We start from the raw sequence: 18,520 nt of genomic DNA, 5'->3' as shown, positions 1-18,520 counted from the left end.
TAGCATGATATATCCAAGGTGCTGAAAGGAAAAACTTCCAACCAAAAATACTCTACCCCACAAGGTTATCATCCTGAATTGACGGAGAGATAAAGTTTTCCAGGCAAGAAAAAGCTAAAGGAGTTCATAACCAGTAAACTGGCCTTATGAAAAGTTAAAGGGACTTTTTTAAGATGAAAGAAATGGTACCAATTAATAACAAGAAAACATATGAAAATAAAAATCTCACTGGTAAAGGTAACTATATAGTAAAGGTAGTGGATTAATCACTTATGAAGCTAGTGTGAAGGTTAAAAGGCAAAAGTAGTAAAAATAACTATAACTATAATTAGTTAAGGGATACATAAACTAAAAAGATGTAAAATGTGAAATCAAAAACATAAAAGGTGGTGGGGGGAGTAAAAGTATACAGTTCTAGAATGCATTCAAATTTAAAACTTGTTTTCAACTTAGAGTAGACTGTTATGTATATAAGCTGTTATATGTGAACCTCATGGTAACCACAAAGCAAAAACCTATAGTAGATACACAAAAGATGAGAAAAAAATCTAAGCATAACACTAAAGAAAGTCATCAAAACACAAGGGAAGAGAGTAAGAGAAGATGAAAGGAGCAGAGAAGAACTACAAAACAGCCAAATAAACAATTAGCAAATTTGTACATATCTATTAAACATTACTTTAAATGTAAAGGGAATAAATTCTACAATCAAAAGACAGAGTGGTTGAATGCATTAAAAAACAAGTCCCATCTACATGCTTCTTACAAGAGACTCACTTCAGACGTAAGGACATACATAGACTAAATGTTAAGGGATGAAAAAAGATGTTTTATGCAAACAAAACAAAAAGAAAGATGGGGTAGCTATACTTATATCAGACAAAATAGACTTTAAAATGAATAATGTAAAAAAAAAAAAAACAAAGATGGTCATTAATGATAAAGGGGTTAAACCAACAAGAAGATAGAACATTTGTAAATATTTGTGCACCCAAAATATATGTGTACCTCAATATATAAAGCAAATATTAACAGACCTAAAGGGAGAAAATGACAGCAGTATAATAATAGCAGGGGACTTCAGTACCCCACTAAGATCAATGGATAGATCATCCAGACAGAAAATTAACAGAACATCAGTCTTAAATAACACATTAGACCAGAAAAACTTAACAGGTATACAGAACATTCCATCCAAAAGCAGCAGAATACACATTCTTCTCAAGTTCACATGGAATATTTTCCAGGATAGATCATATGTTAGGCCATGAAACAAGTCTCAATGAATTTAAGAAGACTGAAGTCAATTCAAGCATCTTTTCTGATTATAATAGTATAAAACTAGAAATCAATTACAAGAAAAAAAATGAAAAAAACCCACAAATATGTGGAGATTAAACAACACGCTACTGAACAACCAATGGGTCAATGGAGAAATCAAAAAATATCTTGGGACACATGAAAATGGAAATACAAGAAATGAAACACACCAAAATCTATGGGATAGAGCAAAAGCAGTTGTAAGAGGGAATCATAGTGATACAGGCCTACCTCAAGAAACAAGAAAATATCAAATAAACCATCTAACTTTACATTTAAATGGACTAGAAAAAGAAGAACAAATGAAGCCCAAATTAGTAGAAGGGAGGAAATAATAAAGATCAGAGTGGAAATAAATTAAACAGAGACTAAAAGACAACAGAAAAGATTAATGAAACTAAGATCTGGTTCTTTGAAAAGATAAACAAAATTGGCAAATCTTTAGATGCACCAAGAGAAAAAGAGAGGGGGTTCAAATAAATAAAATCAGAAATGAAAAAGGAGACTTTATAGAAATACAAGGAATCATAAAAGACTACTATGAACAATTAAACACCAACAAATTTGACAACCCAGAAGAAGTGGATAAGTTTCTAGAAGCATATGATCTTCCAAGATTCAATGATGAGGAAACAGAAAATCTGAATAGACCAATTACTAATAAAGAGATTGAATCAGTAATCAAAAATGTCCCAACAAACAAAAGTCTAGGACCAGATGGCTTCTCTGGTGAATTCTACCAAACATTAAAAGAAGATTTAATATCTATCCTTCTTAAAACTCTTCCAAAAAATTGAAGAGGAGGGAATGCTTCCAAACTCATTTTATGAGGCCAGCATTACCCTGATACCAAAGCCAGTAAAGGAAACCAAACACACACACACAAATTACAGGCCAACATCCCAGATGAACATAGGTGCAAAGATCCTCAAAAAAATATTAGCAAACAGAATTCAACAATACACTAAAAAGAGCATACACCATGATCAAGTGGGATGTATTCTAGAGATGTAAGGATGGTTTAACATCTGCAAATCAATCAACATAATATACCATATTAACAAAATGAAGGAGAAAAATCACATTATTGTCTCAAATAAATGCAGAAAAAGCATTTGACACAATTCAACGTTCATTCACAATAAAAACTCAACAAAGGGGGTATAGAGGGAACATGCTTCAACATAATAAGGACCCTATATGACAAACCCACAGGTAACCTCATATTCAATGGTGAAAAGCTGAAAGCTTTTCCTCTAAGATTAGGAACAAGACAAGGATGCCCACTCTTGCCACTTCTATTCAACATAATATTGGAAGTCCTAGCCGGTGCAATTAGGAAAGAAAAAGAAATACAAGACATCCAAATTGGAAAGGAAGAAGTAATACTGTCACTATTTGTGGACAGCATGATTATATATATAGAAATTCATAAGACTTCACCAAAAAACTGTTAAAACTAATAAACTCAGTAAATTTGCAGGGTACAAAATCAATATTCAAAATTTGGATGCATTTCTATACACTAACAATGAACTATTAGAAAGAGAAATTAAGAAAACAATCCCCCCGTTATAATTGCATCAGAAAGAATAAAATACCTTATTTCTATTAATCAAAACCATTTTTGATATTCCAGATAGGAATCATGGATTAGGGCAAAGGATAAAGGGCCAAATGAATGCCGGTGAGTTTGTGCATTATATAAACCTTACCTAGTATCTTTCTCTTATATCACATTGGCTAAACTTGAGTCGCATAGCCACTCATACTTGTAAAGAAATTTGGAGGACCAAGACAGCCAGGGAGCATCCCCACTTCTATCATCAATGAAAACACAGACTGTGGCTTTGGAAGACTCCATACACACTACCTCACTGGATCACTACATAAACTCAGTGAAGTATGTATTCAGCACCTACATTGGTGCTATGAATTTTTGAGTGTTAGAATATTACTGTTCCCCATTATTTTCTGTTCTTACAAAAACCAGCATCAGGAAGAATGCCTTAAATATTAAGCTTTTAGTTGTGCATGGCCCAAGACCAAAGACAGAAGCAGGAGAGACTAATTTACCACAGGAACTATGGAGGAGCTTCTCTTTGTTTTGCTTTGAAAAGCAGATATGAGAGGAGCTGAGTAAGACATGATGACTAAATGCAATGTGCTATCCTGGATTGGATCCTGGAACATAAAAAGGACATTAGGTGAAAACTAAGGAAATCTAAAAAAATGGACTTTATTTAATACTAATATATCAATATTGGTCTATTAATTGTAACCAATGTACCATATTAATATAAGATGTTAGCAAGAGAGGAAACTGGGTGTAGGGTATATGGAAGCTCCCTGTACTACCTTCTTAATTTTTCTCTAAATCTAAAACTCTTCTAACAGTAAAGTTTATCTAAAAGGAAAAAAAGAGTAAATACCTAGGAATAAATTTAACCAAAGAGGTGAAAGACCTGTACACTGAAAACTATATACTGAAAGAAACTGAAGAAGAAACATGGAAATGAAAAGACATTCTGTGCTTATGCATTGGAAGAATTAATACAGTTAAAATGTCCATATTACCCAAAGCAATATACAGATTCAATGCAGTCCCTATCAAAATTCCAATGACGTCTTTCACAGAAATTGAACAAACAATTCCAAAATTTGTATGGAACCACAAAAGACCCTGAATAGCCAAGCAATCTTGAGAAAGATGAATAAGGCTGGGATATCACGTGCCCTGATTTCAAACTATATTACAAAGCTGTAGTAATCAAAAGTGTATGGTATTGGCATAAAAACAGACACATAGGTAAATGTAACAGAACACAGAGCCCAGAAATAAACTCAAGCATACACGGTCAATCATTTACAACAAAGAAGCTAAGAATATACAATGGGGAAAGGACAACCTCCTCAATAAATGGTGTTGGAAAAACTGGACAGCCCAATGCAAAAAAAAAAAAAAAAAGAATCCAGACTATTATTTTATAGCATACACAAAAATTTACTCCAAATGGATTAAAGATTTAAAAGTAAGACCAGAAACAAAAAACTCTTAGAAGAAAACACAGGAAATAAGTTCCTTGACATCAGTCTTGGCGATGATTTTTTGGGTCTAACTCCAAAAGCAAAGGCAACAAAAGCAAAAATCAACAAATGGAACTATATCAAAGTAAAAAGCTGATGCACAGCAAAGGAACCCACCAACAAAATAAAAAGGCAACCTTCTGAATGGGAGAATATATTTGCAAAACATATTATATATCCAATAAGGGGTATTACCCACAATATATAAAGGCCTCATACAACTCAATAGCAAAATTACAAATAATTTGACTAAAAAATGGGCAGAAGATATGAATAAACATTTTCCAAAGAGTCATATAAATGGCCAAGGGGCACATGAAAAGATACTCCATCACTCATCTTCAGGGAAATGCAAATCAAAACCACAATGAGATAGCTCACCTTAGATCACACCTGTCAGAATGGCTACCAACAGAAAGACAAGAAATAAGTGTTGGCGAGAATGTGAAGAAAAGGGAACCCTTGTGCACTGTTGGTGGGAATGTAAATTGATGCAGCAACTATAGAAAACATTGGGGAGGTTCCTCAAAAAACTGAAAATAGAATTACCATATGATTCAGTAATTCCACTTCTAGGTATTTATCCAAAGAGAATGAAAACCCTAACTCAAAAGATATATGAACACCCAAGTTCATTGCAGCATTATTTAAAGTAGCCAAGATATGGAAACAACCTAAGTTGCCGTCAATGGATGAATGGATAAAGAAGATATGATATGCATATACAATGGAATATTATTCACCCACAAAAAAGAATGAAATCTTGCTATTTGCAGCAACATGGATGGTCCTTGAGGGCATTATGCTAAGTGAAATAAGTCAGACAAAGACAAAAACTGTATGATCTAATTTATATATGGCATCTTAAAAAAAAAAAAAATCCAAGTCTTAGATGCAGAGCACAGATTGGTTGTTCCAGAGGCAGGGGGTGGGGGGTGGGCAAAATTAGTGAAGGGGTCAAAAGATATAAACTTCTGGGTATAAAATAAATATGTTATGGGGATGTAATATATAGCATGGTGACTACAATTAATACTATTGTATTTGAAAGTTGCTAAGAAAGCAAATCTTAAAGTTCTCATCACAAGAAAAATAATTTTTGGAACTTTCCACAATGACATATGGTAACAACCTGTTGCAGTAACCATTTTGCAGTGCATACAAATATCGCATCATTATGTTGTACACCTAAAACTAATACAATGTTATATGTCAATTATATCTCAATAAAAATGTAAACAAAAGAGAAAAGAATCTATCTCATTTTTAAATAGAAACAATATTTAACACATTTAAAGCAGTCATCAGATTTCATGTCTATTCAAATATAGACAATATTTCCATTTTTCTGAAGCTCAGCACCTTTTCTTAAAATTACATGCAACTGATATCTTCTGTCAAATTATGGAGTATTTATTCCTGATTTTGTAAAAGATTACGTGCTAAAATTTCTTCTTGATAAAGCAGAATCTTTTCAACAATGATTTCCCTTGTATATTAGCAAGCAAAACAAGTTTTGTCTATTTATATACATAGCCTTGCCTTTCCTTATGACCCTTATTGATCTTAAAGATTTTCTGGAAAAAAAATAGGACAATAATGTTATGAAATGTGAATTTGTCAAACAATTGGAATTTTTTTCAAGAAAAATTCAACTCAAACAAAAATAATTTGCATGAACTTTTTATTCATTTGAAAAGGTATATGGCATAAAATAAGAATTATAAAAATTATGAAATGCAATATCTAAGAGGAGTCACAGTTCTTTTAACATGCAAGATTTATCTAGCACAAATGTAACTAATTAATAGCACCTGAAGTACATTCTCCCGTAGTAGTGATGACCATCTTGTTGACCTTGCACTAGATGAACAGGGAAGGCAAATGTGTAAATCATTGTTTCCCAAATGTTATCACCACCACAAGAAAGGATGGAATTTGGATGGGAGAAGAGATCTCTTATTTCACACACCTTTAAATTGACTGTGATTCTTAATTGGACAGTAAGACAAGACTGAGAGGATTCTTCTAATGTGTCACTCAGAAATTTTTAAACATGAAATAAATGAAAGTATATATCTGTATATATTTAAATTAACATATATTCATATATATGTCAACCCTGTACAAAGTTCTATATTTTGATGTTAAGACTAAACCATTTTGGAAGAAATTTAGTAACCTATTCAGTGTGATACTCAGAGAAGTCATAATAAGATCAAAGAGACACTTTAAGTGATAAGAAATTTGGAACAAGATCTCAAGCAGGTACACTGTCAAATCTCTTAAGAAAATTACTACGAATTAATGATTAAAATATATACATTTTAACAATTGGTTTTGCTCAAGGTACTTTCCCAATGATATTTTGTCTATTATACAGTTCATTTTTGGAGTTTTTTTGGTATTAATTTAGCAATCGTGGCATTTCATTATGCTTGTTGATATATCTCTTTAAAACAGTATTCTAATTAAGTGACTTCTGTCTAATTATTTCCTAGTAAGACTCTTGGGAAGAATAAAATAGGAATTATAAGACTTTCAGATCATTAGCTTATCTAATCATGCTGTATTCTGCATATGTTATAAATTAAAGTATTATTCTGTAAGAATCTGTTTTGAGTTTAAGAGCATTTAAAATTTTAGATATGCAGAATTTTAAAAAGCCCATCATAATTTCTAGTCACTTTGTAAATAGCAGTCATTGTCCTACATGGTATTGAAGTTTGGTTTTAAAAGATTGTATTACTTAATTTCCTCTGTAAAAGGTAAATTGTAATCATCTTTTCAAACACAGACTTGATGAATTATCTCTAGTGACATACTTGTTTTTAATATTTACATATTTTGGCTTAAGTTTCAGTTAAAAGAAGTTCGATTAGTTTCAATGTAATAGAGAGAGCAGGTTTAGATACCTCATCTATGAGACCACTCCATCTTCCTGTATGCTGAGAGAAATACAGAAAACTGAGGAGAAATTGTACTGTTCCTTAATGCCTTTCTTTTTATTTGATTAGGTAATACATAGTTCTCAACTTGGGAGAAGAGGTGTTAGCAGACTGCAAGATTTGTTAGTAATTAAAAAAAAAAAAAGATACTTCAAAGGTCTGTTTTTCCTTTCTTCCCAACTTAACTGGATAGCCATGGGTTTTTGAGGGGAATGCCTAACTCAGAAGCTAAGGAAACAATTAGAAGCTCACACACTCTAAGTTCTAAATAAGGCTCCTTCAGTGCTTATGATGACCTTGGGGAAAGCACTTGGTGATATAAGAAAGAAAGAAAAAAAGATAGCCATTTGAGTGATAAGTGTCAGTCATACTGCTGTTTGACATTCAAGATAGAGTTTCAAAGACATCCTGCTATATAAGGCTTGAGAGTATACTATTTCTCAAATGAATGAAAATATGCCCAGTGACACTGAGGTTTAAGCAGAGACAGAGCTGAAAGAAGTAATAAAAATATAAATGACCCTGACTGGCAGGATGATCTTCCTGATCCATTTCTTATTCCATCTGTCCAATTAGTATGGGTTACGTGACTGACCAAAATCATCCATCTGCAAGTCATTTGAACTATATACATTAAAGCTCATGCACACATTTGGCAAACCATACCCTCAGAGGACCTTAAGCCTTTCATGTTTGTGAAAATTTGAAATCACACTCGTTTCCCTAAGGTTCTGAAGAGAACATTTGCATACAACAGCAATCAAAAGCCTATTTCCAACTATTCTTTTAGGTCCTTTTCAATTAATTAGGAGACTTTGCCAACCTCAGGAACTCCTCATGGAAATAGAAGAAACACCAGTAGAACAATGTATGGAGAGACCAGTTTTGAGGCTAAGGCCCAAAATGTATTAGAAAAAATTTCAATAATTAAACCTGCATAGCTCTTTCTGCTGATGAGGATTAGCACTTAAGGGGTGTTCCTCAACAAAGCCAAATGACTACTAAGATCAAAGATCTTAGGCTTTGAGTTCTTCACCATCTCCTCATACATGTGCATGCAAACACAGAAGAAACTTCAGAAAGGGCAGAATATACTTCAAGCATTTTCATAAACAAATGCAATAGAGGCTTTTGTCTATTAACCAATAATTTAAAATAGCTGTCATCCAAAAAGCTGCCCACTAGATATTTTTAAAGTTAATCAATACTCAATAATATTTTACTGTCTTTAGTAATTTTTGAATCTGGATAAGAAAAAAAGACTTCAAATAACATTTTCCTCAGAGTGCTTATCAACTTTCTTACCATCAAATGTTAAGTAAACTCTTGCTTGGGGCTGAGATGATCCTTTCACACAGGTAGAACAAACAAATACTCCAACCAAGACCCAAATTGCCTGGAATGCCATTTCTTCAGATTTGCAAGTTAATATCCAAGGGAAAATACCTTTAAAATAAAGATAACAAGTTTGTTATATTTCACTTCACATTTTAGGAGCACACCCCCCCTCCCCCCCCCCCCCACACAAAACCAGCAATCTAGACAGAGCACTCTATTCACAAAAGACACAGCTGAACTTTTACAGTCATGCAAACAGTAGGAGGTGCTGTGACTGTTTCTTAGATGTGAAAATTTGGATTTGATTTCATTTGTGTCTGGCAGTCTTTGTTAAAAGTGAAATTATTTCATCTTCCAGCAAAATAATGCTAATATAAAACAAGGCAGCCAGGAAAAAGTTACTGATTCCCAAAGGAAAAGCTGATATTTAAACTTGTTCTTCTCTTTAAAAAACACATTACATTGAAAAGACTTGAGAATGATGCAGATAAGTATTAGTGGATGAAAACTTCTCTTTCTACCATAAATATAGTAGCAGTAGGAAAATCCCACATGAACATTCACTTCCACACACTCATTAGCTCTTTTGGAGTAACCATCTCTGAAATGATATTTCTACACAGAGATCTACTAGTGCTCAATCCTTGATCACTGGAATTAGTTATCTGCCAGTTTATACAGATGACCATACAGCTGTTAAATGATGTAGATGAGGTAACCATGGATTTGTGCCAAATTCAAACCAATGACTTAGTGGTGAGCAATCGAGTGAACCATATATCCCTCAATGCATATTTAAAATAAATCGACTAGAAAGTGGGCTGTCAAAATGTCAAAAGATAAATCAGAGAGACAGGTATTACTGTTTGAAACTATAGCTATAAAATTAATACATGCTATTAACTAATGTCTGAATAACAAAGATCAGGTAATGTGTAACTTCATATCTGTAGGAGCTCTAGTGGCCACAATATGCAAAATAAACTCAGGACCATAAAAGAAACCCCATCATTTTGAATCTACCACAATTATACAATAAGATGACATGACAGAGTTTAATCTAGAAATTTATTTTTACAGGTTACAACAATACTGATCTTCAATATTATGTGGCTTTCAAAATTAAAATTTTACCACTAATTTTATTCAATAAAGAAATGCCACTAAAATTTGAAAAGTAACAGAAGCAATAGAAAAGCTTTAGTAATACAGAAGCAAAGTAACAATTAAACCGAACATGCCATTGTAAGCAAAAATTATAAGTTGATTTCCTAGGTGGTACATATGTTATAAGAGGCAGAAACAAAATTGTATGCTTCTTTTACCACACAGATGGAGGAAACCCTAGAGATGTTTGTGTTGGTAATTTTCAAAAGAAACACTTTCTTCCTGCTTCCACAACCTCTTCACCTTGTCATCCCTAAATTAACTTAGAAGAAAATTGATTTTATAGGGTGACTTTCCCTTAGTAATTTGCTCCGTGGTTTTGTTGACTTTATGTATAAAGTACCCCCCCCCCCGCCCACAAAGCTATAAATATGCCTAAACTTTGTCTCTTTATTAAGCAGGCTGATAATAATCACGCATTTCTACATATTGCTATTAACAATATCTTATCTGATATGCCTCCACGAGAGCTACATATGCCACAAATTGCAAAGAATAATATTGGAGATGAAATGACAGGTCAAGTGGAGTGAGTATACAGAGCAATGTGATTTCAAGCCAACCTAGAGTTGAGAAGGGACTGAAAGCCAAGTGTCTCATACACGCCTCCGCCCCTCATATTTTATGACTTCTTCCCTTTAACTCAAACACTTAAGACATGCTGCTTGTTGTTTTCACTTGTACTGATTGAACACTAATAACACGTAAGAAAAGGACTCTTTTATAAAATCCTCTCGAGTAATTTTGCCTTAGAAGGCAGGGAAATACTCAGCTTTAAACTCTCCGCAGGTGTCACAACCTAAAGAAACAATTCCAGCCGGGCTCTCAGCAAGGGAAACACTTCCATGACAAACTGCAAGCGCTCTTAAGAAAATATCCAGACCTGAGCACGTCGATATGTGAAAAGTCTATACACAGACCCAAAAGTTATATTTTTCTAAATTTGTAATGCTGAAAACAACGAATCCAGCTTACCGAGGTGGGACGCGATCAGCACGGAAAAGTCGTCAATTTGCTACAGGTTTGGATCCGCGTGTTTGTAGTCCTTTTCCCCAAAGACCGTAATTTCTAGGGCGTCCCAGCGGTGAAATTCTTTCTTCCCGGTCCTCTGAGTTTCTTTGTAAAGGAATCCTCAGCGTTGCAGTGGCGCGGCACCCGGAGCCCTGCTCTGCGTCGCTCAATCAAGCACTACGGAGTGAATGGAAAGTGGCCGGCGCATGGGGCGAGCGCTCGGGTGTCCGATTACAGCGACGCGGCGCGCGGCTCTGGCTGCCCCGGCGCGCCGCCCAGCCGGCTCGCTTCACCCGCCCAGCACGCTCGGCCGCATCTCCACCCGCCGCGAGGCCCCACCCAGAGCGCGCCCGCGAGAGGGTGGCAGGGAGCCGCCAGGGCGGGGCCGACCCCAGGACGAGCCGCCCTAGAGATACAGGAATGCGCCGCAGCAGTCTGGGGGACGAACTGAACACCTCTGCTGCTTTCGCGCTCTGCAGTGGAGTGAACAACTTACAGGGTGTGCCCCAAGGTTTTTGTTTGTTACCGGCTGCTCTTGGAAGGCATTCAAGATTAAGCTTGGCCTTAAATATCAAAGTGCAAAGCAGCTTTTGCAAGAGAAGGATCACTAAATCCTTTTAAGGCAAAGAGATGCGTTTTTAAAAGGGCATGAGTCTCGTCCTTTTCCCGTAGAAAATTTTCTAAAACCGGTCGAGATGAACCAACAGTCTCATCGCAGAAGTTTATCCTTTTAATGGGTATTGTTTCCTATTGTGTTTCCTTAATGTCCGAAAGGCAGTAACTCTGTTGACCTCACCACGTTGACTCATAATACAATACTCTACCTCCACCCTCCCAGATATTCCCAAAACATAATTACAAGAAATTATTTCACAGTTTTGTAGAGGAAGGCTGTTCTGAACTATGCCAACAGATAGAGGTTTACAAATCTAGACCTCAGGGGTTATATTTCCAGCACTACTTTCAGGTAAACTTGTTAAACTCTGGAATGACTTTGATGTTTAAGTGAAAATTATTTCTCCGGATCACAATGAACTAGATATTTGAACTTCGGGAGAAATGAGCTTCGACCTCCATAAAATGAGCAGGTACTTGCTTAAAAATCACTGTGGCTATAGCCCAGCAGATGTCACTATACAGAGGGAACATGGAGTGTAATTTCTCCACCTTGTTCCTCATAATTTTCTTTATGAAGTAAAGCAGATCACTAAATTCTTATAAACTATCATAGAAAACACTTCTGAGAGTGCAAAATTTTTGATGGAGTGGGACAGCTGAACTAAATCTCAGGTAGGAGGAACTGAAGAAGTGATTAAGACGTATCTTTCATGTATCTAAGCACCACATGTTATGTCGACATAAGTCATGTCCCTAACTCTTTCTGTACAGCTGAGATATGAAGGGATCATGTCAAATAAGAATGCAAATTTAAGTGTTCAAAAATTATATTCCAGGGCCAATATTATCTTCAAACACAACTATGTTTATGAAAGAAATTTCCAATTCAGTGGATGTGTTCTTTTAAAAAAATCTAATACAGTTAAATTATTTTTTGTGATAATTAGTGCAATAAAAATGTGAGTAGCTCCTTGACATAAGTTTGTAATAATGAATTTAACCCACAAAACATCTGACAGTATCAAAAAACCAGATGCAAACATGAGTAAGCACTATGCATGGTTTTCTCTGAAATACTTCTGAAACTGATTAAGACCCAAGTTATACTGACCACTATTATCTTCCTACTGATGCCTGAGTCAGCATTTGTAAATTAGGAAGACAGGGAATAAGTCATTAAGAAAGAAGAATGCTGTGAGCTTTAACAAATTATATAATTCTTAATTTCAAAGTGTGGAGTCATTAGACACTGATTAATCTGTAAATCCATGTAAAGTAGACTATATTTACATATTTATTTTTCAGTTTCAGGGAATTGAGATGAAGAAATGCAAGGTAAAATGCATGTCAAATGGTGTTTTTACAGGGGAGTTTACTACCAAACTCAATTTACAAAAACCCAAAGCATTAGCTCAATTTCCCATATATACTCAAAAGGCTTTAAGAAAGTGTGACAAAGAGCTTAGATTTAACCACAGTCTACAAAACTTGTGCTGTGATTCCCTCTATCTTTCTTGAATAAACTTCTTTTCTATGCATTTAATTGAATTGTATTTGCCTAGTACTGAGACACTGAATGCTATTTGCTTAGTACTCAGACATTTACCATTGGCCACACCTCAAAATGAGTCATGAAAATATTGATAGGCATTAGCCAAGGCAGATTCAAGCACAAGGGTGCAATTACTTCTTATGTTTGATTGAAATTTGGGCCATATAGTGAAATTTAAAGAGTGGCACTAAGTGCCCATAGCAAGATTTATCTCTGCTCCCCTTTCTCCAAACTGCTTAGGAGCCTAAAACACCTTGACAGGACTTATATAAGAAACATTGCTGGCCAGTGCTACTTTTCTCCCATGCAGTCTTTGACTCTGTCCTTACAGGTGGGAAACAACGTGAGCTAATTGTGTAAGCTAATTTGGGAAAGGTGGACACTACATGGATGTACAAGAGTAATGACACAATTAAATTTCGAGGCTACTAATTACAAGTTTTGCCCTCATCAAAATGTCTTGGGAAAAGAAATCCAAGTTAAAATACTAGAATCACTCTCATTGAGATGTTATAGAAATGTTATAGAACCTTGTACACTGAAGTTTCTCTATTGAAGTATAGTGACCTTATTTTTTAATATTTTATATTTTTGGTGGTCCTAAAGATACTATTTAACTTAAACTCTTGGACTGATTTTGAGTAATGTACTCATCTTTATTTATTTATTTTTTAATGAGTTGTGCAGCTATGAATTCTCTTATTTCAAATTTAAAGAAAATAGATTATTTTCAGATTTTCTCCATCATACAGATGAACTATATAAATAAACTTTACCTCAAGAATCTCAGTCCTTCAGAGATTGAAAGTTGTCCTCTTATTAGTTATAACTAGTATTTGTCACAGGAGAAGATAGTTCGTGTATATTCTAGTCATTTTGCATATTATATGAACAGCATTCTTAAGTGAAGTTACTATTTTACATATGAGAACATTGAAGGTTTGCCCATAGTCACATGGATAGTAAATATTGGACTAGAAAGAGACACTGGGCATGACTGACTCATCATTTCATTTTTTTCAATATGAACCTGAGCAATGGTTACACTTGTTTCTTCTCTTTAATTCTCCTCTCCTCTTTACCTCTCCTCTCTCCTATCTTCCTCCTTTTCTCAAATTCCAGATGACAGCCTTTTAAACCTCCTGAACTATATCTTTAGAAAGTTTGTACTTTAAATGGTTATTTACATTGTTCACATCAGCCTTACTTCTCCTTGGGTTACCTTAGTTGGTCTGAGAGCAAGCCGGTCAAACAGGTCTGGTCTAGAAATCTGTGTGTGGAATTGCCATCTGCATGGATGATAGGCTTTAGTATTTCCTCTATTTAAATCATTCCTTATTTTTCAATAAGATGAGTGTATCTCTACTTTCATTCTTAACCCATTGCTAATCTATATCCCTGACCCTTGATCTCTTTCTCTTTTGATATGTACTAGACCCTAGGCTTCTCAAATTGTACAGTCCCTGGCACTGAACAAAATAAACTGGTGACAGTGGTTTGCACTGGAGAGGGAAACTGGCCAGAAAGAGAATTTTCGTTGTTTTCCCCTTTTTGCCTTTGTAATTTTAAACCAGATGAATGTATAAGCTTTTACAAAATTTGAAATTTAATTCTTCAACATTACTTTAAATACCTTTAAACTTCTCAAACACAAAGTGCTGTATTTCCCAACTCAACCAAAATAAGAGCATGTGGCCTCTAGTGTCTATGTATTATTGTATTTCAAATGTAAAATTAGAATAGTAAGGAATTTCAGTAGTAGGAGCCTGTTAGTGATTTTATTTTATTTTTTTATGTGCACATGACAAAGTTGTAAAAGAGTGTTGTGATCACTCACACTTTCATCACAGGGGTAAAATGTGAACTCTGTTTTGTCCTTATTGGAATATTTCATGGGAAACCTCATGAGGGGAGTAGTATCTGTCTTTGAGATTAACTATCAATATAAACAATTGCAGTTGCAAAGTAAGTGATAGTTACTTAATAAATAATGTTTGTTAGTTGAATATATGCACACACACCCACAGTCAGACTTCTTTTAAGAAAGGCAAAGCGCTTTGATGGATCTATTGTATCTAAATCTCTTTTTCTAAAACAACTAATACTAAACTTTCATTGGGTTATTTGTATGGAAATATGTTAATATAAATGTTTCAGAAGAAAAAAAAAAATAAATAAATAAATAAATAAATCTCTCTTTCTCTTTACCTGACAGTATAAAACCCTTTCCCATATCTATTCTCACAGGAGAGCTAAGAGAGGCCCATGGAAGTGCCTCTGATTGTCATATGTATGTAAGGAGGCTCAAAAATAATAACCAGCTGGAGCAATGAATTCAGGACTGTTAGTTACGGCTAATTGACTCCCATCTACAGTCCTTCAGCCTGGTCAAAGGCCTTTTCCATGTCATCTTCAGATTTTACTATTTTTCTATTATTCATGGACTTTAAGTGGTTGATTAGAAAGTAGAATATTAAATTGTATAAACAACTTTCACATCCTAGCAGAGGCATTCTCGTAATGAAAATCATATGACCAAGTCATCTATACCAGTGATTTCTAGGAGATGGAGAAGACTGTGAAGTAAATTTAAGAAGCATCAGCTACTTATTATACTTATTTAATTTTAGTCATGATACTTAATGCTTTGAAATTTCAAGTGACATCGAATAACTTTAAAGAAGGACATACAATTTTCATTTTTTAACAAATGCAACACAAGATATGCAGCTCTTGGGGTACATTTCAGTGAAATATTTTTCCTTTGATGGATTGTGTCTGTTGCAATGGGCTCACTGAATTTTAGACGAGAAGTGTACCAGAAGGGGAGTATGATTTAAAAGAGAATATGTTATTTAATAGATATTTTACAAAGAGTATTTCTTTTAATATCCATAACAGTCCTAAAAGGAAGGTATAAGTATTGACATTATGCAAACAGGAAAGCCAGTGCAAAAATTTGAGTCACCTTCCCCTACCTGGGCCCTATCCCTAGGCAATGAATTCAGATCTGCCTGTGCCCGAGTCCACACACTTCCCACTTTCCACTGCCGTTGGTAATTAGTCCAGTCCAGTAAGTAGGAAAAGGCAGTGGAGACCTTTACCTTTCCTCCTAGGCTATTTAGGTCCTGAAGAAGGTTTTCTGTTTTTGTTGGATACTAAACACTTTATCTCACAGATCTGAGTTATAAATGCAGATGTCTTATTATCACCATGAAATTATAGACAGTTTCAGAGCAAAATCAATATTTCTCCTTCGTATCTTTAGAATAGCTAGAACTGAGATGATTAATGAACAGCCTTGAAATATAGATGGAGAGGGATTTCAGGGAATATGGGTGGAAGAGAAGAGGGAATCAATAATAAATTGGCTAGGTAAAAGACCACACAATTATAAAGCAAAAATTCATGCATATTCTTTTTATCATCCATCCAAGCACATTTATAGTTATATAAATTGATTCTCTTCCCTTATGTCTATTTTGTTACTTATGCAAATCAGTAAATGCCAGTCCAGAAACAAATTTGCACAGTGGATTCAGCCTAAGTAACATGAGGTTCATTGATATCAGGGAAGGTCAAATCTGATTATTACAAGTCACAGGTTACCTGTTATGCCAAATGTCACCAGGGTTACTGAACAGTCTTTTGTTCATTCACTGAGGATAGTGTTCCAGCCTATCTTCACGGCTCAGACATTCCCTTTGACTGACTGAAAGGTCCAGGGTCCAGGTTAAACCCTCATCCCCTCTCATCCATTCCTTCCCCTGGCACCTTAAACTTCTATGTATCAAATGCCTTGCCTTACAATTATTCGACCACACCATACCTCCTTACACTTCTGTGGTTTTGCACACCATTTCCTCTGTTTTCCCCCATCTCACCCACCTTTTAAATTCTTTCTCATTCATTGAGACTCACCTCAAATAAATCCTCTCTGTTGAATGTTCCTCTTCTACAACGCTAGGCAAAATTAGTCAAGTCCTGGATGTTATGTATAAAGTGGTAACAATATTAATTTTGATGTCAAATAGATTTTGATTTACATTTTTGATACCTAACTTACTATTTTGAGTATTGTTTGATTTCCAGTTCTCTTTTTGTTATTTGTAAAATGAGAATTATAACAACTACTGTTAGGTGGATGGTTAATTAGATACTAAAATGTATGATGATACCTCTCTCTATTGTATTCCCATAAATTTGTTTATCCCTCTGCTGTATACTTAGTGTTACAATCATGTGAAAATGTTCTCCATTAACTCCCATTGCCACAGGAAAGGACATAGGACTCTAGACATTTTGTAGCCAAAAGCAAAGCCAAGTCTTGGCACACAGTGACTGCTGGATAAATGGTTACTCAAATAACTAAACCGAACTTTTGAAATGATAGTGTTGCATTTCAATACATGCAGTTTCTTACCAGCTTGTTAAGTAACCACTTTCCAAGGTTCATAACTTTACTCCCAAAGTAATTATGTTTGTATTTTCCCCTTCAGGCCACATTTGAATTTTAATTTGCATTTGTAAAAGCTGTGAACTGTAAAAACATTTGAACTGGCTTGATTCTTGATAATCAACTGTTATAGGAACAGGTGGTGTGAATTAATTCAAATTTTTAAATTTAAGCTTTAAAATTAAAATTCAGAAAACATGTTCTGAGCTCTCTGTTTAAAAATTTAAAACAAGGTTCTGTGAAACTCTTATCACATTAAACAAAAAATAAGAGCATGATTAAAAAGAAACCAGTAGCAGCAATTCTTGGCATAGAAAGGGAAAAATTATCTATTTCCACTAATTGAATATAATTTTGTTTCTTCTCATGTTTCACTCTAGAGGTGTTTCATTCTAGCTTTCTTCTACCAAGGTCTTAATTTGAAGCAACAAGAACATAATCTTTTAAGAATTAAATTTAAAATATTCTATAGATTTCCACCCAATTTTTTTTTTTACTTTTAAGATATATATCATTTAACATAATATCATATATTAAAAATCTGGGGTTATCTAATGCATTAATAATAGCATGATTTTGAAAAACTTGCTTTACCAAAGGGTTCTTCAATTTATCCAAAAGATTTCTTTAGTTAGCGAATTCCCTGAATGCATTCATGTTAAAAAATGTATATATCAATTTTCAGGAAATATCTATGGTTTAAATGAAGAGTTACAAAAAATATCACCAATAATACCAATTCAGTTTTAAAATGCTATGATGGGTAGACTAATGCAAAAGTTTTAAAATTATAAGCGTATTACTTCAGGAACATATGGTATATTATTTGTATTTATCTACGGCAAATCCATATCAACTAGGAAAAAAAGCATTTATACTTCATGATAATAGAAAATATGAAAATTTTACAAAAGTAAACCTTATTAAGAGACATTGAGCTCCAGCCATAGAATTAAGTGCTAGTGTTGGGTATTTTTCTACTGATCCCTTAGAAAGTATAAATGTGCACCTGTAACCCCAGAA

At 34.4% G+C, this 18,520-nt stretch overlaps 1 protein-coding gene across 1 annotated transcript in view; it reads right to left on the bottom strand.

Annotated features, from left to right (window-relative positions):
• The window catches only part of SEMA3C (semaphorin 3C), a 184,721-nt gene extending 173,398 nt beyond the window's left edge, over nucleotides 1–11,323 (bottom strand). Inside the window, exons 1-2 of the mRNA XM_057549730.1 lie at nucleotides 10,836–11,323; nucleotides 8,661–8,801 (exon numbers count right to left, since the gene is read on the bottom strand). Coding sequence (XP_057405713.1) covers nucleotides 8,661–8,763 — 103 coding nt within the window. The 5' untranslated portion in view covers nucleotides 8,764–8,801; nucleotides 10,836–11,323. The remainder of the gene's footprint in view (nucleotides 1–8,660; nucleotides 8,802–10,835) is intronic.
• Between the last annotated feature and the right edge of the window lie 7,197 nt (nucleotides 11,324–18,520).

Source organism: Balaenoptera acutorostrata, chromosome 7, assembly GCF_949987535.1.
Source record: "Balaenoptera acutorostrata chromosome 7, mBalAcu1.1, whole genome shotgun sequence".
NCBI lineage: Eukaryota > Metazoa > Chordata > Mammalia > Artiodactyla > Balaenopteridae > Balaenoptera > Balaenoptera acutorostrata.
This window is presented reverse-complemented; position numbering and strand designations above follow the sequence as displayed.